A 25423-nucleotide genomic window follows, 5' to 3' on the forward strand; every position below is an offset into this window, starting at 1 on the left:
TGTTTGTTTCGTTCTGTTAGTTTTGGTTTATATGGCACTGAAGACCATCATTATGCATTGAGAGAATTGGCTGTGAATCATATCCAGGAAAACTTAGATGACTTTAGGTTTTATTTGTATGGAGAAAATGGATTACCCATGACTGACACAGAAACTACCAGGTATCTAAATAATTTAAGACAATTAGGAACATTTGCTGGGCAGGAATCCATACTAGCTTTATCAAGAGTGTTAAATTTGAACATACTTGTAACTATAGGAGGGGATTCTCAAAATCCAGTGGTTAATACTTTAGAACACAATTTTCACAACTCAGGTAATATTATTCATTTGGTTTGGACACGGGCTGGGTGTGGGCATTATGAATCAGTAATAGAAAATCCAGAATTAAAGGAACACACAGCTCCAACTGGGTCATCACAAAACACTGCCAGTGTTTCAGACAATAATACGGGTAAAAGCAGTTACAATTGGAGATCTGATGCCAAAACTTGTAAACCTTTTAGTTTAGATGTGCTGGAAGATATTAAAAGCCACAAAGTACAGAATCAAAATACTGAACATTCATATGGTAGACAGTATGTTGACAAAGGTGATAGTTCAAGATCTCAGACAAAATGCCCTAGGTGCAATAGAAGTTTTTACAACATAGCAACTATGATGCGTCACCAAAAGTTGGCTCATGAGAAAGAAAATGGCCAAAAAATATTGTGTTCTATATCCACATGTGCTTTGAAGTTTCATAATGTGGATACATTAGTTGATCACCTTCAAAATTTTCATGGAGCATGTATAGATGTTGAAAGTCTAACTTTTGAAAGTATTGATTATTTGAACAGTTTAAAGAGCAGGAGAGTATTAAAATACACAGCAGATATGTAAAGCAGCGGAAAAATAAAGTAAACAAAGATGGCAGTCAGTCCTATACTCTTGTGTGTCACAGGGATGGGGTCAAACGTATTCACTTAAAAAAGGGTAAAAGTTATTTAGGAAAACGCAAAGAAAATATCAAAGGGTCTTGCAAAATTCAGAAATTGTGTCCTTCGAGGATGTCGGTTAAAGTTAAGTCAGATGGATCTGTTCAGGTAAAGTATATCAAATCGCATACAAACTCATTGTCCTTTGAAGAAAGCAAATTTTTACCTTTACCAGATTCTGTCAAGTCCGAGATTTGTACAATGTTAGCCCTGAAAATACCAATAAACACTGTACTTGACAGAATACGAGAAAATGTAGGTGAACGCAACGGACGTGACGACTTAAGTAAATTAAAATACTATCATTTGTTGGATAGGAAAACTATTCACAATTTAAAGAAAACTATTGTTGACTCATCTGTAATGAGACATTCTGACGATGCAACTTCAACCTTTTTGAAAGTTAATGAATTAAGAAATGAAATTTACAATCCAGTATTAGTGTACAAACAGCAGAACATTGACGATCCATTGACAGGTCTACAGAAGGAAGATTTTATGCTTGCAATAATGACTAAACAACAGCTTGAAATGTTTAAAAAATTTGCTTCACTTATACTTTGTATGGATTCAACCCACAAGACAAATGTTTATTCTTTTAAATTGATAACTCTCTTGGTTTTAGATGAATTTAGGCATGGTTATCCTGTGGCATTTTGTGTTAGCAATAGAGAGAGTGAGGATGTAATCTCTGTCTTTTTGAACTCCGTCAAAATGAAATCTCCTAATACTAAAGTTAATATACTGATGACAGATGACGACAATTCAGGTTGGAATGCTGCGAAGAAAGTTTTTGGGGGGGACCTTAAACATTTTCTTTGTCATTGGCATGTTCATGAAAATTGGAAAAAAAAGATTCGACAACTTATTAAGGATGAGGAATTACAAGCAGAAATTTATACTTATTTATGTGCTTGTTTACAAGCACAGTCTGAAAATCTATTCTCTTCTTATGTCCAGGAATTGTTGAGAAAACTTCAGTAATCTAATCAAGAATTTTTACATTACTTTCAGAATTTTTACCTGAGCAGAAAAGAAATTTGGGCAAAATGTTTTCGAAGTGGGGAATTTGGAAATGTTCATACAAATATGTTTGTAGAAAGTTTTCACAATCAACTTAAAACTATATATTTTGAAGGAAAACGCAATAGACGGATTGATGTTTTGGTTGATACCCTCTTACAAATTGAAAAAAATCTGTTCATGACAAGACTTCGTCGTTTAAGTTATAATTTGCCCTCTGGTGAAAATATTAATAATTTTGATCGTCATCAGAGAAGTTTAGAAATTGATGATTCCTGTATTTTTCAAATCAGTGACTTTTTTTTTTACAGTTACTTCATCTGATTCAACGTATGACATAAAGAAACTAGTTGACATATGCAGTGAGAAGTATTGCTTCAACAAGTGTAAAACATTTCCTTGCATCGACCTTTGTAAACATCTTTTTTCATGCTCCTGTCTGGATTACAAAAATGGTCATGTTTGTAAACATTTGCACAAAATACATGCATTTGCCAACCTTAATTCACATAAAGATCATCCATCTAATGCCAATACAGACTTTTCGTCAAAACAATATGCAAGTAGCAGGGACACTGATTCTTCAACATCTACACGTGATTGTACTGAACTAAAGATACAGCACATTGAACAGAAATTAAACACAATAGCTGAACAGATTAAAAACAACCCATCAGTTCAAAAACACAGACTATACAATATTTTAAGTGCATTAGACCATATTATTGCAGCAAATGAGGGTAGCAATCAAATACACAATTCTCTGAAAGATTTCAAAAAGACAGAGAAAATTTCTTCTAATGCTAAGAATTTGTTGCAGCCTAGATTTAGATCAACTGTCAAAAAGCCTGGTCGGATCCCAAAACCCCGTCTAAGAAAACCAACAGAGGAAGAAATGAGGAACCTTCTTCCTAATGTCTCTGGGTATGGCTTCAATCTTCTCTTTCAAGAATGATTTTAAACATAAAATTTCAGTGTGAATGATGCCAAAATAATAATTTCAAATCTTAAGATGATGTGATATACACAGTAAAAAACGCTTATAGCGAAGTGCCAGGGCTTAGCAATTTTGCATGTTCATTATAACCATGTTTTACTGTATTACCGGTAGTCGAGCAGGTTTTTTTTTGTAATTGTTCAAAGACATTTGTGGTATTTTCATTTATGTATATATTAATGATTTTTAATATCTTTTTTCAACTATTTAGATCATCTCAAGACTCCACAGTGCCAGTTTCGTTGCCAGGACCATCTGTGGCTCCGTATCCTCCCCTGAGACTGGTTCCACCGACAACCAATACACTTCCTACACAACCTGCACCACAGCAAAGTGTATTCAGGTATGTTTTAAATATCATTTGTACTTTACCTACTTCAGAGAGCTTTTTTAAACATAATCTTTTTAACTACTATATATATATACTTCAATCTAGTGTTGAAACTGGTTTGGGGCAGCCAACATGGATGAGAGTGCCTCCCTCTATGCTTGGTAGGAGGATTGTAACCACCATCAATGGCAAGAAACAGGTCATTGTGTTCACAAGAGAAGACCAAAGAAATGGTATTTAATTTTTAGATGAAATTTAATTGTATTTTTATTTCATCTATTGAAATATAGATTTGAAAAATATATGCATGTATTTCCTTTTTTCTTCTAGATCCTGCAGACAAAGATGGGGTGTGAATTGGGATAAAATGAAGAGTCTTGTAGTTTGATTTTCAATACATCAATTTCTGTTTTCAGGGTGGGTAAATTCATAAGGATAAGTTTCTTGTAGAGAATGATAGTAGGACATCAAGTCAGTCCTGTAGTAGGCTGGCAAGGGTGAAAGGACAGTGTTCATCTGAGGTCCTAGGCCCCTGTTCTGCTTCATTCTCTGATTGGTTTAGTTCATAAGTTTGGATTTGGATTAGGATAAGTTTCTTGTAGAGGATGATAGTAGGACATCAAGTCAGTCCTGTAGTAGGCTGGCAAGGGTGAAAGGACAGTGTTCATCTGAGGTCCTAGGCCCCTGTTCTGCTTCATTCTCTGATTGGTTTTAGTTCATAAGTTTGGATTTGGATTAGGATAAGTTTCTTGCAGTGGATGATAGCAAGTGGATGATAGAACAGCAAGTCAATCCTTAGTAGGCTGGCAAGGTTGAAAGGACAGTGTCTATCTGAAGTCATTCTTTTGTTAATAGTTTTTGCTTTGTGTTTAATAGAAACTTGGTAGTCTAGTCTTCAGAAATGTTGTTGTTTTTTAGAGTTATTGTTCATTTTGCTAGTTGTTTTTTGTTTGAATTAATTTATGGTTCTATATTTTAATATATTAACTTTAAACCAAGTACTTTGCATGTACAGGTATTATAAATATTAATGGGACAAGTGAGTGACTTTTAGAAGTTAGTATTTACTGTCAGATTTCACAGTTCTTTTCTCCATGTTAAAATCAAATATTTGCAATGGATCATTCTTATCCAATTAAATGCGAATAATAAATTATGCATTCAGTACCTTTTATTCAAATTCTTTTGTCTTGTTTGGTCAAATTGAATGCTTGATATATCACTAGTACATGTACTTGATTTAAGGTTATTTCTTTCATTTTTTTTTTGCATGCTTTTTTTCCTGAACCATTGATAGGCCCTTTGTTTTCTAAAAGTTTCAGTATCATTTCATATTTATTTGATGTACATTGCATTCGGTATATTTAAAAAATAAACAGCAATTTAAAAAGTTCACTGGGATATAAAGTTGGTTGGTACATGATTAAATCTTAGAAGCCCATCAGGCTTCACAGGATTTGATCATGTGACCAACCAACTTCATATCCCGGTGAACTTTTTAACATTGCTGTTTATTACATATATTTACATTTGAGAAAGACAAATCGTTCAGAACTATTAATATTACCTAGATTTTATGTTTACAATAATCCAACTGATAAGCGATAAGCGCGTGCTATGATCATTGCGACGTCACAAAAACGTTCATACAGAATTGAACGTTTTCGCTATTCTATAGATTCATATAAGAAACATATTTGCAAATGTAAATATATAAATATATCCAATTATTTTTATGATGATCTTATTTTTAGCTTTTTGTAATAACTTTCACAGCATAAAAAATTAGAATAAGCAAAAATTATATATTTTTATATTGTTTTTAATTAAAATTGCAATAATGACTCAAAAAGTTACAAATTTACCCATATTATTATTATTATTTTTTTTGCATATTGTGTGACACACAAATAAAATTGACGTATGGTATTGCCTGTTTATCTATTGTTTCAAGTTCTTTGAAATTCTTTGGAAAGTTAATGCACATAATTATCTTTATGATGTTTCTGTATATTTAACATAACACAAATCTATGGTGAAAACAACTTCTGTACATACATATCATTTCCATTTCCTTTTTTTTTCAATTCATTTCACTGTACTAAATTTAGTAACATTTCTAAAAAAAAAAATCTTTCTATATCAATATGTATATACATGTTTATGTAAAAGTCTTTATACAGTGAATCATGCTAAATTTTATGAATATTTGATAAGCTTCCAAACCAGCAGCCATGATTAGAAACTTTCCTAATATTGGTCGAGAACATTTTCTTTCAGTTGTTTTTTTTATAAGGGCCGAAACCTTCTTGGTGCTTTTTCTGAAATTTTTTGGTATAATATTGATACGTATACTAGTAATTTAAAGAAAATTTTGTGATAAAAGAACAATATATATTTCCAATTTATTTAATCAATTTTGCACCAAGAAGGTATCAGGCTATAAATATGTTCTCTTACCTGACTGATGAGGCCCAAAGAGAACATTTAATTAAGTATCAGTATGTAATACATGTATATCAGTACATGTACCGGGTATTTGTAATTTACAGAGAATTAAGAAATATCAACTAAATATATTTTTTTCCATCAGCTTACTTGAAATTAAGCTCAATGATTATACAATTTAGTCTGCAGGGAGTTACATTAAATCAAAATCTAACTCATAAGGTTTCTAATTTACCATTAAGATTTGCCAATTTCTAGTAGGGTATGTTGACCGTGTTCAATTTATTTTTGTAATCAGATAATCTGCACAGCCAATGCATTAAGTTGCCTATATCACAATCAGACTAAAGCAGAAAAGTATCAATCCACCTGTTGTTGTGTTTGAATAATATAACTCGGCATGAAAGACATTTTAATCTTCTCGATGTAATATTTATATTTTGTTTTGCCTCGGACTAGAAAGTCGCGACGTCATTGGATGAAACGCGTCACGTGGCTGCCTTACAAATTTCTTTAAAAGGCAAGCGTCAAAATTTATAGCGCAACATGGCGGACGTAACGTTATTTGAACTGATTTTCTACACAAACGTTTGTTTACATATCAAACTTTAGGTCCTCGACAAAACAAAACACTTATTAGGTTTGTTACTGACTGTTTAAAGAAATTTGTGGGGTCGGTAAAGTCCATAGAAGGCGAGGCCCCGCCTCGCCTTCTATGGACTTTACCGACCCCACAAATTTCTTTAAACAGTCAGTAACAAACCTAATAAGTAATATTATTTTACACTGCAATATCTTTAATAATGAGTAGAAGGTGTAAGATATTAAATGAAATTGGGGGAGAGGGTCAGTGGCGATTGGTCTTATGGGGAATATGCATTGACCTGTAAAAAAAAATGTAATACCTGGCATATCTAGCAGGCAAACTAAGTGCACCAGAGGGATGAGCAAGTAGGCTTTACTGAATTCAAACTTAATGGATTGTTTTCAATTTAAAAGTACATTATCTTGTGTAAGAGCCAAAAAAACCCACCAAAATGATAACATAACAAAACTTTTTTAAGTTTGAAGCTGTTAACATTTTTCCCCCATTTTTTAAGGTAATGTATTTTGTATGTCAAAGCTGTTTTTCTTTATATGAATAAATTCATCAGATTCACTACCAACATCTTGTCTTGACTGCTTGGTTACATTTGAACTATCAAAATAATTAATTTGTTTGATCCATCATCACTCTGAGAATCTTTTTGAGCAAGATATTTACCTCTTGCTGATTATATTGCATGAAAATAATTATTAATCAGTTATTATAATTCAATTATGAAATTCCTATTCTATGAACCCTAAACATGGTTGCATTTATGCTCAAGTGACTCATAAGGCCTTGATCTTGTTTAAAATAAATTTTCTTTTAAATAAATATTTTGCACTTCAGACCAATAGCTAGGCAAAAATATTGCACCATCTTAATCCTCTTTGTTAGCCAAGGATTCGATTAATTTATTCTCACCTCCTCAGGCGATGCTTAAAATACAGAAGTGCATATGTATATCCCGTGCACATTCATGTTAAATATGTGTAAGGCACTGTTGGCCATATTTCTCTTTCATCACTATGTCCCTACAACCCTTATATAAGGGGCAGACCTCTGAACAGTTTAAAGTACTTCACTGTAGAGGTCTCACCTGTGTGGACACACATCTTGTCTCGCCTTGTTATTCGGTTGCGATGAAATTATCAAATTTTACACATTTTTTTCAAGCCAAATGAATACTAACATCAAATAAATTGGGCAATGCATTATTTACAAACAATATGCACATAGAATAATAAATGCATAAAAATCCAAAGACCACGAAAGGAATACTACATGTCAGTCACGAGTTTCAGGTGTGCAATCAAGTATAAGAAAATCAAAGGGTTGATATACCAGGTATCTGTGTGATGGTGCCTATTTACGAGCGGTGTTCACCTTTAACATTCAATTTATCACATTCCCACCAACATAGTACATGTATTATCTGACTATTTGTTAACAATAAACTGAGGGGATTTTGTTTATACCTTCCCTGCATATGTTAATGCATTACTTAATATATTCAGGGCACATTTAGAATACATTTACCAAATAATTTTAACTTATTAAAACAAATTGCAACTGAATTGTCACCTACACTAAATGCAGTTGATCATTACCGTATGTTGTACTTATTGTTTGGTAAACAATTGTTGGATTTGCGATAATAAACCGCATTACTTCACAACATTAACACTGTGTAAAATTAAGGCATTAAATGAGAAGTTATTGAATGCATGCATAAGATACTGTGTGCTTTTAGAAGTGGAGGATTGCTGGGGATGTTCGGGGGGGGGGGGGGGGGGGGAGCCACTACAACATAGGTTTTATGTCAAATATTTACATCAAATTACAAAATTTTTCAATTTTTTTTATGATAAAGTTTCTTCTAGCAAACAACTCTTGTTTTCAACCTGCCTTAATTAACGAACAGCTCGGTGTGTGTGTGTGTGGGGGGGGGGGGGGGGTATCCAGGTTATATACGTTAACATGGTTAATATATAACGATCACATTCACAACTATGTTACTTTGAAGTTGGCCGTATAAAATATTATTAATCTTATACGTTTGTGTGTAAAAATACACGTATATATGTAAGAAAATCTTACTGCTTTAGCAATGTTTACATCCTGTTACTTTCACTTTGTGAGTGACGTCACAGTGATGGTCACATGGTGTGCAGGGAGCTGCCTTTAGTCTCGTTCGTTTATTGACAGCCTTAACTGTGCTGCGTAATGAAAATGTTAACAAATCGTACGCGAAATTGGTATCTGCGTAAATATTTATTTCTGTCCAAATATATCCTGAATTCAGATTTTGCTTAATTGCTTGATAATAATAAATACTTCAGTGTTCAAATGATGTTCATTCAAAAGTATGAACATTTTTCAAGATTTCTCAGTCGAAACGCCCCTGTTAGCTTATCAGGTTGCAATACAATGCTATAAAATGTGATGTCTACGGGGATTTTGTCTTGCAGCAAGCCTGGGTGATCACGTTGAAAAATTGCGCGATGTATTCCGAGTGTATTCCGAACGGAGAAAATATGTTAACATTCCCCATTTTAAATCTCCGTAAGGAATCTGTTTTTGTTCTTGTGAATTTTATTTTTCCGAGTGAAAGATGATAATGTGTCAATGAAATTATCTTGGAAATTATCCCTTTCAATTGCACATCTTTCACATGTATGTGTATTTTATTAAAAGTCGTCTAAATGTGCTGCATAAATATATTAGGACAGACTATAACTTGTATGTGATATAATTCGTTTTGAATGGATCAACTCGTATGTATACAAGGTATTATTGAATCATTATCATTAGCCGTGATGGACAATGAAAGTTATTTTTTGCAGTAACATATCATACATGTATAATCTTTTCTTAACTGATGTTATCTGTTTTAGGTATATTTGTTATATTCAATATCATATTAAATAAATGACATAAATTATATTTGATTATGCATATGATGTAAAATGGTGACTTCCTCTGCAGGCGTTGCAGTCTCCCTTCGTCGACTAGCAATCTTTGCAGTGGCAGAAAATCTGCTTCCTTTCAGAGAAGTCAACCAGTGGTAGGTTGGTTGTGTGATACCCTGGTATTTTGTATGTTTATCCTGGTGTGCCAAACTTCAACCTGTAGAAATAAATATAACAAAATGAGTAACAGTACATATCCTTATTTGACAATCATTCCATTACATGTTTTAATTGTTTTGGTCTAACTCGTTAAGCTTTTAGATAACAATTGTATTTCCTTATTGTTTGTGCGAATGGACTGGTTAAATATGCACCAGGATGAAATGAACCACGTCCTGATGTCAATCCATTTTTGCTGAACATAGATGAAGGAAACTGAAGCATCAAAAAGGAAGGCCTGATGTGCTCCTCGCAATGAGAGGGAGGGTCACCAGCTTCCTTATTATCTTGTTGACATCATCTCTTACCCTGTATGCAACCTGAAAAACAACAAAACATTTCAGTTTTCAGTGTTGCTTAAGTATAAAGAGAATCAATCTTAAGATAAAATGAATGAACATTGTATTTATATAGATATTAACCTGAAGACCATACTCCTGGACCTTGGTATACACTGCTTTGGACCAATGGAAGGCACAGACACGGAGTTTGGTTCCAGGGAAACATTCTCTAATCCCCTTCCAGATGCCTTGTTCATAACATGCTATAAACAGGGTTTCAGCCCGGGGGGGGGGGGGGGGGGGTCTGGAAGGAATACCTGAAAAATTGAGCATAAATGTTTATTAAATATTTACGTCATCCAAAAATACACATAAATCTCTAATGATATGCCATGGTTTATGATTTCTATAAAATGAAAACAAAGCAAAACATGTGGTACATAATATTTTAATGTTTCATTAATACTAATCGCAATGAGATTACCTTTTTGTATTCCTTTCCATGTTTTCCTGACATCGGGACAAATGTTAAGGGAACTTGCTTGATGTGGTTTCCGCTCTTGATGTAAGCATGAATGAACAGCAGTTGTACAAATGGCTTCCTTACGAGTTTGAATGCTTAATCCCCAAACCACTGTTTGACGCTGGCAAGGACTTCCAACTGCTCCGCTGTGAGGAACACCATATACCTTTCATCCAAACATCTGACCTGAAGAATCCTGCTTCAATTAAATCCTCTGCAAACTACAAAATAACAATACTAATATTAGTCAATACTTAAAAGGTTTACCGAAATATAAGCATTTAGGGGTTTCTATTTACCTTTCGGCACCTCCGGTGTGAATTTCTGGCGATGCCTGCTGGCCACTCTACCGAGGCCCTGGTCTACTTGCCTGTGGCTCGGCTCTCTTAGGTTACAGTTCTCCACCATATTCTCCAAGATGGTCCTAGCTGCTTTAAAAATGTTTCCCTTTGCCTGCTTCTAAAATAAATACCATGCATAAATACATAATGTATGATCAGTCAAACTGAGGTTGAGCTTTATAAATCTGGTTAAAAAAATAGATCTGGTAAACTTACATCACGTATGGTCACAGCTATAATGTGGGATCCCGGTTTGGCTGGGTAGTTATGGAACTGATGTCCAAGCAAAAGGTGTTCTCCTTCTGGATAATGGTAGCCCTACATTGGTCTAGCGTGTGTCTTAAAGAGCACCGCCAGTTAGTTGATTCACCGCGCTGCATCTAAAATATGCACATGCGTATTTATTAAGCATAACTTCTTTTATCAATCTATAGACTGTCCTAAGTTATTTATGTGGCATATTTGGCCGCTTTTCATTAAAATATACATACCTGTGTAAGAAGTGCAATTGAAATCGAAATTATCCGACACATCCGAGAACTACCGATTATTTATTTGCTTTGCGTTATTAATTTACAGCCCATCTATTAAATTAATTTTGGGCGAATTTATTGATGAAAAACTAGTTTAGGTTTTAATTCGGTTTTGCAAACTTTTCATTTATCTGCAGAACCGGTTTTGAACAAGTTCCAAACCAAAACTAGTTTTTGTATTTTTCGGCTTTAAACTGAAACTAGTTTCCGGGAAACCTAAAACCACCTACGGTTGTGGTTTCGGTAGTTTTAAATCTTTACAAGATGGCAGACAAGAACGTGTTCGAAAGAGAATTGTTGATTCATGCGGGAACATGCGGGAAAGAATTCAATCAAATACAGGAATTCTCTGCTCATATTTGCTGTGAAAGAAGGGGTAAGAAATCAGTTTGTTTGAAGTATAAAAAACTTGGTGAGGGTTTTTAAAGAGTTTTGCCACGCGAATTTGTTCAATTTTTCGTACAAAAACACGTGTTGTTGACGGCCCTAGCGAACTGTTTATCGAAATGGATAAAAACGAATATCGTTTTTTTTAAATTGAATTTATGAGTTTATCGTGGAACAAATGTTTGCTTTTGAATATCGAACTATTTTGAAATGTACATGATATAGGGCTAAAGGCTTAATCAATAAACAGCTGAGAGCAGTATAAAAATTTTACCCGAACAAACTTAGAGAAAAACATTTCAATTAAAACTCTGAGTTTTTAATGAAAATTTCGACCAGGAAAAAATTAACAAGATTTCCGGATGTAACATAATTACCGATAGTTATTTTCAGAGATGCATCAATCACAGATAAATAGCTCATGAACGGTTACATATACCAGTAGCTCAGGCATAATTACATATTGGTTTACACAAGTAACATGATCAATTGAATTTGTTTGTCAATGGATTTTCAATTTAACAATGAGGGTTATATACCTGTTAGCTGAACACAGTTCATCGTACATATACTTTTCAGTTTGTTTATAAACCAGGCACTTAGCATCAAGTGGGCCGAAAGAGGGTGCCCCCCCCCCCCTTTCTTGCGCGCAAGTATTTTTCGTTAATTTATATACAAAAAATTGAATTAACATGGACCCCCCCCCCCCCCCCCCCACCGCTCACACTTTTATAGGACCATGTAAAAATCGAATTGATAATAAGGAAACAAACAGTAAAATTGAAGTAAAATGTATACTTGCCCCTCCTCCTCATACCCCCACAGAGATTAGGAATTTTCAGGATTTTGTAAAATAACCTTTTTTCTTTTTGTTTCTTTCGTGTTTTTTTTTTTTGCTTGTCAAGATTTTTTGGACGAGCCCCCCCCCCCCCCCCCATCACACACATTTAAACAACGATGCTACGTGCCTGTAAACAGAAAGATACTCTATAACAAGACCAACACGCAATTTTCTTCAATTAAAAAATGAAGGTTTGATTAAAACTTCACTTATATGTAATAAAAATGTGAAAATGACCATTGCGTCCAGTCCCTATATAGTTGTCAGTTTTTGTCATCACTTTGTGGTGTGAATATTTATTGAGAGATTTGGTCTAAACGTTTAAATTTTTAGTACACATTGTAATGACAAGGTCACACCTATTATGATTTTCAATTTTATTGATTTCGAAGAACAGAGATGCTTTCTCGTTTTAATTCAGCAGACAATGGAACACCAAAAGCATACTGAAAGTTGTTTATTTCTTCTTCATCCCTTTCACCTTCTGGAATGTATTCCTCGCCGCTATCAGAGTTGTCTAAACAAAACTCGTGCAAGGTACAGCTGCTAAGGATAACACTAATAATGCGTTCCATATCAAGCATATCAATAAATTTCAAACGCCGGAATTTTCCTTAAAGTGAACCAAACGATCTCTCTATTGACATGCGAGCTTTATATGGTGTTAAGAGCCAATCTTGCAATGGGTACGCAGAATCTTCTAGTATGTGGGTATTGCCGGGGAAAAATTGTCTGCACTGTTTGCTAGAGCATAAAGACTTGAATTTTTAAGCACCCTTGCGTCATGCACTGACCCTGGCGAGCCACAATATACATCAAGAAAATGCCTGGAGTATAATTGAGTGGAATCCTTTACGATTTATGTAATTTTCTTGATGTTCAGTTGGAGAACGAATTGGAATGTGAGAACCATTAACGGCACCGAGGACTCATGAAAACCCTTTCAGCTGTTGAAACTCATTGATAGTCCTTTGTACTCGATGACCAGTAGGCCATTTAATATGAAGTGGCATTATTTCAGAACAGACAACGGATGAAATGCGCTTAACAAGGTTAAACACTGTTGCCTCACACACTCCAAATATATCTGCAATTGTTTGTAGGGTTATCTGTGTAGAAACATATTTCACATACAACAGCAACTGCTTTTCAACATAAATCTTCATGCAACCATCTCGATCACCACGTTCCAAATAAGGTGCTAATTTGATAACTAAAGACTCAAAATTATGTCTGTTCATCCAAAACCTGTCTCCGAAATCGACCATTCTATACATGGGTAATATTGCCTCTGCATAATTAGTGATGCGAGTCTTCCTATGTCGCTTCTTTTTAATAAGAAGTGTTGAACTGAGCATAGTTGTCTTGTGTAAAATTTCATGCAAAGGCAGATAAGTTGAAAAATGATCTTCCTCAGATTCCAAGAAAAAATCCAGTAACTATGTCAGAGCTATGTCAGCCATTTTTAAACTAACTTTCCATTTACTGCTTAACATTTAAACCATCTAACTGGTTTCAAACTGAAAAGAAACTATTTTAAAACCATAAACCTAAACTCGAACTAGTTTTTAACAATACATTCGCCCTATATATACATAATAGTAACATGACCTAGGAACCCTAGTTTCCCTATAGTACAGAAGCAACAACCGCGGTCCATCCAGCAGTACAATCTGCATTTTAAATGAAAAATAATGGAATCCTTATTTTTGTTAATAATTCAAAACATTTGTGCACTATATAGTAAATATTCATACATGTAAATAAAAATATACATTTCATATTAATAATTTCATACCCAGTAGTTTTTTTTAAAACATGTCAAAAGACATATCCTGAGGTGACTCATCCTTGCGCAGTGTCCAATGACATTTCTTTTTCACCATGCAACCTTTCTCAAAACTGTGGACAAGGGCACCGCAAAGTGGAGCATCCCTTCTCAAATGAAATATTAGGGGATGTATTATGTAGGATTCACATGTAATTGAAGAGACCGAACATTATATCTTCTTAAAATCTCTTTGAATTGAAATATTTCGTTTTTCTATCCATGTGCACGCTCTGGCGTGTTACATTTACGTGATTGACAAATTCCGTATATTACTAGCAAACATACCACAAATGTTTTAAACTTACATAATATAGTTTTATTCTCTTTATTTAGTGACATACATTTCGCATTCAGACAATAACTGCAGGCAAATTTAAGTTCCATTATTAAAGGGGCATGGTCACGATTTTTAAAACATTATTTGTCCAATTTAAATGTTTACAATGCTTCAGTAAAGCATTTTTAAGAGGCAACTAAAATTTGAGTATCATCCATTGAGTTATAAGCGAATTACAGAGCTTGCAATTCTTTGCTATGTAAACAAAGCTATTGTCTACATTTTGAATGTTGAAGTGCAAATTCCAGTTTTAGACCTGAAATGATTGTGTTAACCGTTAGGAACTGTTCATTTATTCTTAAAATGAAAAAAAAGAAGATAGACGAATCAGCTTGAAAAAGATTTTTTACTAGTATACTTAACCTACTTAGCCTTGTTTACATGAAAAAGAATTAAGCGCAAGTGAATGCACGGTGAGCGCACGAAAAATGGGAAAGTAGTGGGACTGTATATTGCTAACTGTAAGTCTAGAAGATAGTTCGGCCATTTAATTTTAAATATATCTAAACTAAAATTTGAGTATCATCCATTGAGTTATAAGCGAATTACAGAGCTTGCAATTCTTTGTTATGTAAACAAAGCTATTGTCTACATTTTGAATGTTGAAGTGCAAATTCCAGTTTTAGACCTGAAATGATTGTGTTAACCGTTAGGAACTGTTTATTTATTCTTAAAATGAAAAAAAGATAGACGAATCAGCTTGAAAAAGATTTTTTACTAGTATACTTAACCTACTTAGCCTTGTTTACATGAAAAAGAATTAAGCGCAAGTGAATGCACGGTGAGCGCACGAAAAATGGGAAAGTAGTGGGACTGTATATTGCTAACTGTAAGTCTAGAAGATAGTTCGGCCATTTAATGTTAAATATATCTTAGTTTACTGAATATTTCAAAAGTCACAAACATTCTCTAAGATTATTATTTAAACAAACTTCAATACGCTTCAATGTTAATTACAAGTTCATGAGTATGTGCAGTTCTAGAACAATCAAGAGCTGAGATTCTTTTGGAACAACAGGAAGTGGCAGGACTGATTAAGAACAAAACAGTTCTGGGACTGTTCTTGTATGTTAAATGGGATAAGGGATTTGCTGTAATATTTAACGTTTAGGTACTGTCCTAGAACAAGTGTATTATGATTATTCTTGAGCAGCACTTTAACTAAATGCTAAAAATTGTAAATCGTAAATTGATCTACAACAATCCCTGTTTCTAGTTTAAATCTAATGTATCATTTAAGAGTTTAAAAGATATGTTTAACATTTAAACCATTTTCAACACGTTTAATTTTGTTCTATCCCAACAGGATTTTTACTCACATGTCTTGCTGAAAAAACTTTCAAAAGCTTACTTCAATCTCTCATTTCTTTATTCATTTAAAAACTAATTATTAATGGCGACAATGTCATCATTACTAGAATCTGCTCAGTTAATCTGATGATTTACAAATCTTCCTAGGTTTTTCCACCTCGTTTTTTTCTTTATGTTTTGTTTCAATATAATTAATAAAACATTTTATCTGTGTTACTTTATAAAACAAAAATGAAAAACTTCAGTAGAATTTTTTTTTCTTTGACCTTTGATTTTTATGTCCTATTGATTGGTAAAGGTCAAAATATCAATTTAAAGTAGTTTGATGGCCCTACGATGTAAGGTTAAAAAGTTGTAGGTGTTTTAACAAACTTAAGAAACTTTTAGGAGCGATAACTGCTAGAAGGGGGCCTTGGGTCCTTTCGGTATGTATAGATTGAAGAACCCCCGAAATGTACTGAATACATTAGTTAAAGTTTGAAGTATCTTTCATAACGAGCTGAAAGGCTATATTTTGAAATGTCTCAAGAAATCCTACTACATCCATGAACAAGTTTTTCTCTACCACCCTTAACAAAACAGATCAAAAAACTTATTAACTAACAGTTTTTCAACTGCTCCGTACCTTTATGTCATTTTGTTCGGCCAAGGTAGACGATTCCATCCCAATTGGTATGAACTATCCATGATCAAAAATCAAAAAGTTGGAAGTGAAATTTAAATAATTTCAGGGGAATAACTACTAGAAGGGGGCCTCAGATCCTCTCGGAATAAATAGATTGAAGAACCCTCTAAGTGTACTGAAGACGTTGGTAAAAGGTCCATCTCTATCTATTATGGTTTCAGAGGTGTAGCGATAACAAATTTTCGTACAATAGGGGCAATAACTCTGTAATACTTTAAAGGTAGGAGCCAAGGATGTCTGAAGATGTCATACTACATTCATGAAAAAGTTTTCTCTACCACCCTAAACAAAAATAATCCAAAAACGCATTAATTTACGGATTTCCAAATGACATTGACCCTTGACCTTTAGGTCAATTTTTAGCCAAGGTAGTCGCCTTTATTCAAAGTGGTCCGAAGTCTCTGACAAATAATAAAAAAACGTTGGAAGTGATTTTATAGAAATTTAAATAATTTCGGTGACAATAACTACTAGAAGGGGGCCTCAGATCCTTTCGGAATGATAGATTGAAGAACCCTCTAAGTGTACTGAAGATGTTGGTAAAAGTTCCAAGTCTCTATCTCTTATGGTTTCAGAGGGGTAGCGGTAACAAGCTTTTCGTATACAATGGCAATAACTCTTTAAGTTCTTGGAGTTATCAAGCAAAGTGTCATTTGGTGCCATAACTTTTTATGCTCAATAAAATAAAGAAAAAATTGTTTCAATATCTCTCAAAATATAAAAAGCTGTCCCTGAAAAAAGAGAAGAAATAATAAAATAGTAGAGTAACTAATTATTCTCGAACAATTAGAGGTCTTTCCACCTCATTGTTTTGGGGTTTTTTTGTAATAAGATTGCTTCAATAGAATAAATTATCTTTATTTCGTTACTTCTTAAAAAAGTGTCCAAAAATTAAGTTTGGGAATTTTTATTTCTTGACCTTCATTTTAACCTTTATTTCATTTTGATTGGACAAGGTAGAGGATTTTATTGAATGGTCGACACTTTCATGGGCAGTAACTGCTGGAAAGGGACCCTTTCGGTATGAATAGATTAAAAGTGCGCCTAAATGTACTGAATACATTGGTAACAGTTTCAAGTCTCTATTTCTAACGGTTTATGAGGAGTAGCGATAACAAGCATTTTGTACAATAACTCTATAATTGTATCAAGGTAGGGGTCAAAAGGTTATATTTTGAAATGTCTGATGATGTCCTAATACATCCATGGAAAAGTTTTTCTCTACCATCCTTAACAAAAGAGATCTAAAAACTCATACTTTAAGGGCAATCGCAACTTCTCGGTCCTTTCCGGCAGAGCTCGGAAAAACACCTCGAATATATTAGGTAGAAAAGTGTCATGGCGGAAGGAAAATGGCGGCGCCCATGGTAATAATGCCCCTAAAAGTTACTGACATAAAAAAGCAATGTTTGCTATGTATATCTACCCAAAAGAGGCTTTTTAGACTAGATAATCCAAAATCAGTGCAGAATGGTTACATACAATCTATTGAAAGAATGTAGAAATACCAAGTTGGCAGTTTTTTGTTTGTTCATCGTGTGTGCACAAATGCCAGGCGGTAATTGCTATGAAGGAGACGTTCTCCTATCTCATCAAAGAAAGTGACGAAAGTGGGACTGGTGTCAGGACTAACAGATGTATGGCAGACAACATTATAAGATCCGTGGAAAAGCTCAAGATTTCTAAAACAGAATCTGAGGAAAAGGTCACTCGCACTAAGTCACGAAAGAAAATCGAATTTTCTTCAGAAGACGAAGATTCTCATTCTGCTCGTAGAGCAACTCAAGGTATTTACGTCATTTTAAAATTGTCTCTATGCATAAAAATGCCCTTCACCAGGTATTATCAGATTATGTAGAGATTAAGTAAACTTTGTAGAGGATACAGTATGTTATTTGATCTTCAACACCAAACTAAATAATTTTGCAAGAGCAGTACCAGTTATAGTAAAACAGACTATTGGAATGCTTTCCGTAAGGTCAATGGAAGCTTAAAACAGTTCGAATAAAGTTCTCACATATGTTAATTACCTCTCATAAATTTATCAGATTATCGAAAGAGTCCCGGACGAAGATAGTGTCATGTATGCTCTATATTAACCATGTTGTAATTTCTCTTTGTAAAGGCTGATGTGGTGTAATGAGTGCACACTCTCCATTTCGAGAGAAGAATGGGTTCAAATCCCATCATTGGCATACATTTTAGAGAAATGAATACATGTGTTATATAAATGTGCGGTACATGTGCATGTATGAGTAGATAATAAAGTTTGAAAAAGGGTTAAAAGCAAAATGAAATAAGTTACAACTGCATCTTGAAAACTCAATTTATTGTTTATTGAAAAGCTTAACTGCTACTTCAAATAAATATGTTTTTTAAGTGCTCATGCATAATATAGTACCTTTATATACATGCATTTCTAATGGCAATGACATTGATTTTGATTAAATATCGTTACAGAATGCCATCCTAACACTTCTGAGCATAGCTACTCACAAGAAGAGAGAAATACAGCAGAGTTAAATAACATTTTTAAAGATTCTCGAAGAGACCAAAGCTTTACTTTAAAAACCATAAACTCTGAACTTGTCTCCAAAAATGACAGCAGTGTTCTATTCAATAGAGATCCATTGCGTTTGATGGACCCCCATGTATTTAACAATATTCTTCTCGAGATTAAAGAGAAATGTCCATATCTGCTTGGTGTTTTGGTATGCGGACTTGGCAGCAAACGGATTACTTAACGACAAGTCTGTTCAATTGTTACCATGTATGCCATGTTCCTGCATGCAAGAAATAACAAAGCATCTGCTATGCAGATCATGTACACAGACATTGCAGTAAGAGTTTATTACGTCACAACACTTCCGGGATCATATGATATGCGTACTTCGAGCCCGATTCGTCAGTGTACTTTCATTTGTCTTCGAGAGTGGCTGTGGTCCACTCTCGCTCGTCAGACATAACAGGTTTTAATAGATAACTACGTGGTGGTTATCATATAAGTGTTTATAATCACGTAGTGGTTATTATTTCTTTTTCATATTTAATACGTTACGAGGTAGCGTATTTTTTTTATATAGTTTTGCTGACAATGAGGTAATAGTATATAAACCATGAAGCATGCATTATTTACACAGCAACCTTATCATCATTACTTTACTTATGATAAGTCTTGATTTATTTATTCCTTATAAAATAATCTAAGGATATTAGTACATGCATAGCATTGAATCATCTTTCAGGATTCTCATATTCAAAGACAAAGTACAGGAATGAATATGCTATTAACCTCAAATCATTTAGTGTCACCGATTACCAGTAATATATCAATTCACACTCCGTCATTAGAAACCTACTTGTAGTCCTCAAATTTTAATTTTATAACATGATTACATACATGTCATTTAACATGTTTATTTCGACCTCAACACCATTCCACATTCTTTGGGGTTTTTACCTATGAAAAACAATTTGCATGATAGATGCAATGTGGATTATACAATGTTTTTAGTTACATCTTTTCTTGTTTATCCTTGCCATCTTTCATTTTCATTGTAGCTTCTGTCAAGATCTTACATTTTCATTGTAGCTTCTATTAAGATTAAACCTTGCTCACATAACACTTTCACCAGAATAAAAAAGAAACATAATAGAGGATTTTGGAAAAGTTTGTGAAATGCAAATCATTCAAGACATAGCAAGTGGCTTAGATGGAAAATTAAATGGGGACAATTTAGATATGAGTAGTATAAGGCGCCTAGCTGGGGGGTTCAACTGAGTGCACTTTTTATGCAAATGAGGTAAAAAAACAAAACGGGTTTAAGGTTGAAATGAGTTTTGTTGAACAAGAACATCAAAAAAAAAACATGAAACAAGTGAAGAAATAAGCACAAAAGTTAAGTTAAAATTAGATCACTGTCCTTCTCTCTGAATGTAGTGATTATTTTCCATTGTTCCTCTTTTCCTTCTTCTTCTTGTCTTTTTAATTCTTTATTTTACAGCAATTCTTGGATCCATTCCGTTTGTTTGTCATTCATTTTTTTTTCTTCAGCCATTTTTTGGATGTGAGGCAGGATATCGTTTAACCCCTCGTATAATTCTTTCAGCGGTTTAACGGCAGAGTTTTTATCTCCAGTCTAATTTTTGTTGAGTTACTTCTAGGCGTTTTTCCACTTGGAATTTCTCGTAATCTTTTTGACTGGCTATGCATTCTGGATAGTATGTGTCTTCTAACAGGTCTTGCTCTTTTTCCGAGATACTTTTTCTTCGTTTTCCACTTCCAAAACTGTCTGTACTGTAGTTTTTATCTCGGTTATCTCTGATTCTTCTTTTCAGTTGAATGTTTAGTTGTCTCTCAAATTCTTGGTCTTCTTCTTTTTCCGTCTTCAGTCTTTATTCTTTTTCAGTCTCCCATTCTCCTCAGGGTGATTTGGGTTTTTTTAGGAGGTGATGGGGTAGGGGATGGCTCTCCTAGCAACACTCCGGACCCGCCGGAAGAGTGCGGCCGGTCCCCTGCTGACTCTAGGTGCTGGCGTTGCAACAACGTCCTCCAGTGAAGGAACGCGTCCTGGGGGAGGCGGCGGCGGTGGAGGCAAGAGGTCCACTCTCCCCAAGTCCTGTTCTCTTCCTAGCCTCTCCAGGGGGACAAGGGAGCATCCCGGGCCTGAAGAAGACTTACAGCCTCTGAAGATATCCTTGCGTAGCTCTCCCCATCCCACTGGTAGGTTACAACCTCCAATACTCTTCGAATATTGGGGACATCAGTATAAAAATACCTAATTCCAAATGAATTCATCTTGGAGCGATTTACAAGAAATCTAGCAGACGAATGAGAGCTGGGCGGACATGCGCTGCTATTTATCACTAGATATGACGTCATTTTCATTTATGACGTCAGAATCGTGTACTTGAATCCGCGCCAAGTCTTAAGCAATGCTCTACTAACCAGGCTAGCATGACAACCGGGTTTCAAGCAATGCAAACTCCCTAGAGAGTCTTATAGAGTGCAAAACATTTATTTTAAATGATAGAAATAAAAAAAACTATGAAATAAAATGTCAAATTTTTATTATTTTTTAACAAACAAATTAAACATTTGAACAAACATTTATTCGTTATTTTAAATGGTAGAAATTAAAAAAAACAATATGAAATAAAATTATTTTTATTATTTTCAAACAAACAAATTATACATTTAAAAAATTGTCTTTTTTAAAAACAAATTAATTATTTAACAAATTTCTTTTTAACATAGGCTCTAAAACAATTGCAGTCTGTTGAATTCTTTGAAAACGAAATCGGTCATTTGCCAAAGTCATCCATTCACTTGTCCTATCTTCCTATGGTATTTCCAACACTTGAATGTCCATATTAAACTTTACACTCCGTTTTCTTCGTCTATGGCTTGAGTTTTCAATTTCAGGTATAGAAATTCCAAAGTCACCATCTTCATATTGTCTATTTGTGAAATCACTCGACGAAAAGCTCTCCCCTGATGGGTGAAAATGCATCTCAGATACCCGAAGTTCTGATAATCCTTGTAGGAGACGCCTGTTAATTTCTCGAGTAATTGAATCGTGGCCCCCTCGCAAATCCAATAAATTGTGGCTAGTCTTCCGGGGAAAGGATTTTCTACTGCTAATATCAATAGTATGTGAGCAACTGGTGATGGTCCGAGCCAAAGCAAACACCCTCAATATTTTTTTCCGTTTTTCCTCGTTCATGTCTGCATTCCATTTTGTTACTAATTGATAACCCTCAAAGGTAAGACTCTATATTTCGCTCATCATCAATTTTTTTTTGGCTTGACAGAATTATAACAAGAGGCCCATGGGGCCACATCGCTCACCTGAGCAACAATGGGCGTTCAAAAGATATTGTGCCATATGGTCCCTCGGTAGAAAAACAAAAAATAAATATTGTAAAGTATTCGAATTTTACACTTTTTTTGTATACATGTAATCTTTGACATTGTACCTTCATGAAATACTATTTTTTACCAGAATAAGAAAATTCTACGCAAGATATAAAACTAAACATTTGGTAGAGGTATACTGTTAAGTTGTTAACTTCCAAATCCCTATATTTTCGTTCTGCCCCCCCCCCCCCACTTTGTAAAGCGATCAAAATATATGAGTGCATATAGTTACATTTTTTTCATCAACTACTCAGTACTTACTAGTTATTGTTTTAAAAAAAAATAATAGTTATTGTTTTTTATTTTAAAAACCCTACATGTATAGATGTGAAGAAGAAAATTGTACCTCAATGTGCTCAATTTCTCAAATTAAAAACATTCAAAAATTTTATTTGTCTTCTCCATTACAATTAAATGACTGTTATTTACTTCGCGTACAAACCAGGATAATTTTCCGCTGTGATATTCTTAGGAATAGCGATAATTACTTTATCCCCGCAACAGAAATGTGTCAGAAATATGGAAACTGTTTTAAAGATGTCGTTTTTATTTACTCGTGTCTGAAAAACTATCAAAATTGATGTAGATTTCACATTATTTATTGTATAAAGAGAGGGAGAGTAGATATATACAGAATACTGTGGAATCATTAAATTTCGTGGGGGCCAATTTTCGTGGATGACTTAAATTTTACAGATTCGTGGGGACGTAATTTCGTGTTTTCATATATATATCTACAAAAGGGAATATGACTTTATTACCCTAATTCATCAATTTGTGAAGGATGTTATTTCGTGGATGAGAGGTACCCAAGAATTCCACGAAAAATGAGCCACCACGAAATCTAATGATTTCACAGTATCATTATTTTATTTTGTTTGTACAAGTATTTAACATACTCTAATTCATAGAGATTTTCTAATGTTCAACCAAAATTTCAGCGTCAATTGTAGAATTATAAGCAAGATACAGAGCTCACAGTTCGCCTAGGTTTGATTCATATTTTGTTCACATGAGTTTATTACATTCAGCTTATGATTTTTAACTTGGTATTTCCTATTCAGCATTTAAAATGGAAAAAAAAGAATGGCCTAAGATTTTATATTCTTTTATTCACTCAATACCAGTTCACTGGTATTTGAGGTTCAAAATCAGTTTATACAAATGTACACAAACACAGTGAAGGATCACATGTACAGTAGGAGTAATAATGACGAAAAAATGTAAAGTTTACAATACAATAAGATGTTATAGTTGGTTTCTGAACGAACAGACTTTGAAAATTTTCTCAATAAATATTGACAAATTTTTTACTTTTTTAATCTTTAGTTTTTAAGATCTGTGTACAAACATAGAATTGTGAGCAAATCTCTGTATCTTGCTTATAATTTGAAGCTTAACACTCAAATATGGTTAGTTATTAGAAATTGAAAACAATTAAACACAAGAAACATTCACTATAACAAATAAAGAACACAATTTATTTTTTCGAAATGAATCATATAGATACATGTATATACCTACATATTTCCGTCAGCAATGTCAAACTTTATTTAAATTGAATAAACTCGAGAAAATGCCGAGCATCGCAACAAAACCTATTGCATTAATCTACCATTACGCAAAAGATAATGCCGATCGAATTACCGGTAGAATGAATTGTATTTCATTATTTTTTAATACATCAGATTTTGCTTAATTTGCGCAGGTAAACAGTTAACTGTTTGATTTACCAAAGTCTCTGTTTGATTTGATACGTAAAAATCACGAAATAATACAGACGATTGTTCCCAGGTTACAAGCAGAAATAATGAAAACGAAACGAAAATCGGAACAAGCTAACACCAACGTCATGTGTGAAAACTGTCAACGCATTGAAATATTTAGCCTCAATTTACTTCACAAAATCGGCAACGATATGTTTTGCATGTTTCAAAAATTTCCCTTCATACGCGAACTGTTGCACAACAAGCAAATTCATCATAGTCAGATCGACCCTTTTTCTTATAATGTCATGGCTGCTTTAAACAAAGAACCTCGTTTTAGATGTATGGAATACGAGTCTAGGTAAAATGGGTATGCAAACCCGGGCCGTGGCAAAATAAAAGCCAAGGCAGATCGACAATCGTCAATTCCAAATACGCATTATTTTGCAGCAATATTTACAGCGAATACAAATATACTAGTCCATCAAATATCCTGATATTTTAATGAGATTGGCAGATTAATATCTGCCAATCTTTGTTTTGCCCAGACCAAGTCTTGCCTACCCATTTTACCGGATGCCGGATTACCGGATGCCGAGCCCGAAGCTATTAAACTGATTGAAACACCCATTTCCTTTATTATTATTTTCGTAATAACTCAGATTTGACACAGAATTAGCACTTAATTTTTGCAATTTATATTTTCCTTTTCATAAGGATAATTTATGCTAAACTACGTTGAATTGGAATCAGTAGTTCTTGAGAAGAAGATTTTTAAAAATGCACCCCCCTTTTTCTACAGTTTCAAGGTTTTCTCCGCTTTGAATACAGATCGGACTTTTATTTTTGCAATTTATATTCGCCCTCACATAAGGATGCTTTGTGCCAAATTTGGTTGAAATTGGATAAGCGGTTTTAGAGAAGAAGTTCAAAATGTAAAAAGTTTACAGACGGACAGACAGACAGACGGACAGACGGACGACGGACAAAATGTGATCAGAATAGCTCACTTGAGCTTTCAGCTCAGGTGAGCTAAAAAAATATTAATATATTTCACGCCCCATCAATACCTTTTGGGGCACGTGAGAAACTAGAAAAAACCGGTTTTCAACAGAAACCAAGGTCAAACTTAGCGCGTGACATTGTTTTTTTCCCCATCGCGTGAAAATTAAACTGGAAAAAACCAGCTAAGGGGGGGGGGAGATTTCTACACTTGGAAATCATCGCCCGAGGT

General features: G+C 34.1%; 1 protein-coding gene and 1 long non-coding RNA gene across 2 annotated transcripts; one reads left to right on the forward strand and one right to left on the reverse strand.

Moving 5' to 3' along the window:
- Window positions 1–1747: 1747 nt before the first annotated feature.
- On the forward strand, window positions 1748–3790 carry LOC105330950 (uncharacterized). The gene is made up of 4 exons (XM_066070456.1): window positions 1748–2924; window positions 3209–3340; window positions 3434–3561; window positions 3659–3790. Exons 1-4 carry the CDS (start codon window positions 2269–2271, stop codon window positions 3682–3684), a joined length of 942 nt encoding a protein of 313 aa, XP_065926528.1. The 5' UTR covers window positions 1748–2268; the 3' UTR covers window positions 3685–3790.
- A 6471-nt stretch (window positions 3791–10261) lies between these two features.
- On the reverse strand, window positions 10262–11419 carry LOC136271210 (uncharacterized). Its single transcript, XR_010709088.1, has 3 exons — window positions 10855–11419; window positions 10597–10756; window positions 10262–10518 (listed from the first exon to the last, which is right to left on the reverse strand). It is a non-coding gene; the product is annotated as an uncharacterized lncRNA (long non-coding RNA).
- Window positions 11420–25423: the final 14004 nt, after the last annotated feature.

The sequence above is a fragment of the Magallana gigas genome, chromosome 9 (assembly GCF_963853765.1).
Source record: "Magallana gigas chromosome 9, xbMagGiga1.1, whole genome shotgun sequence".
NCBI lineage: Eukaryota > Metazoa > Mollusca > Bivalvia > Ostreida > Ostreidae > Magallana > Magallana gigas.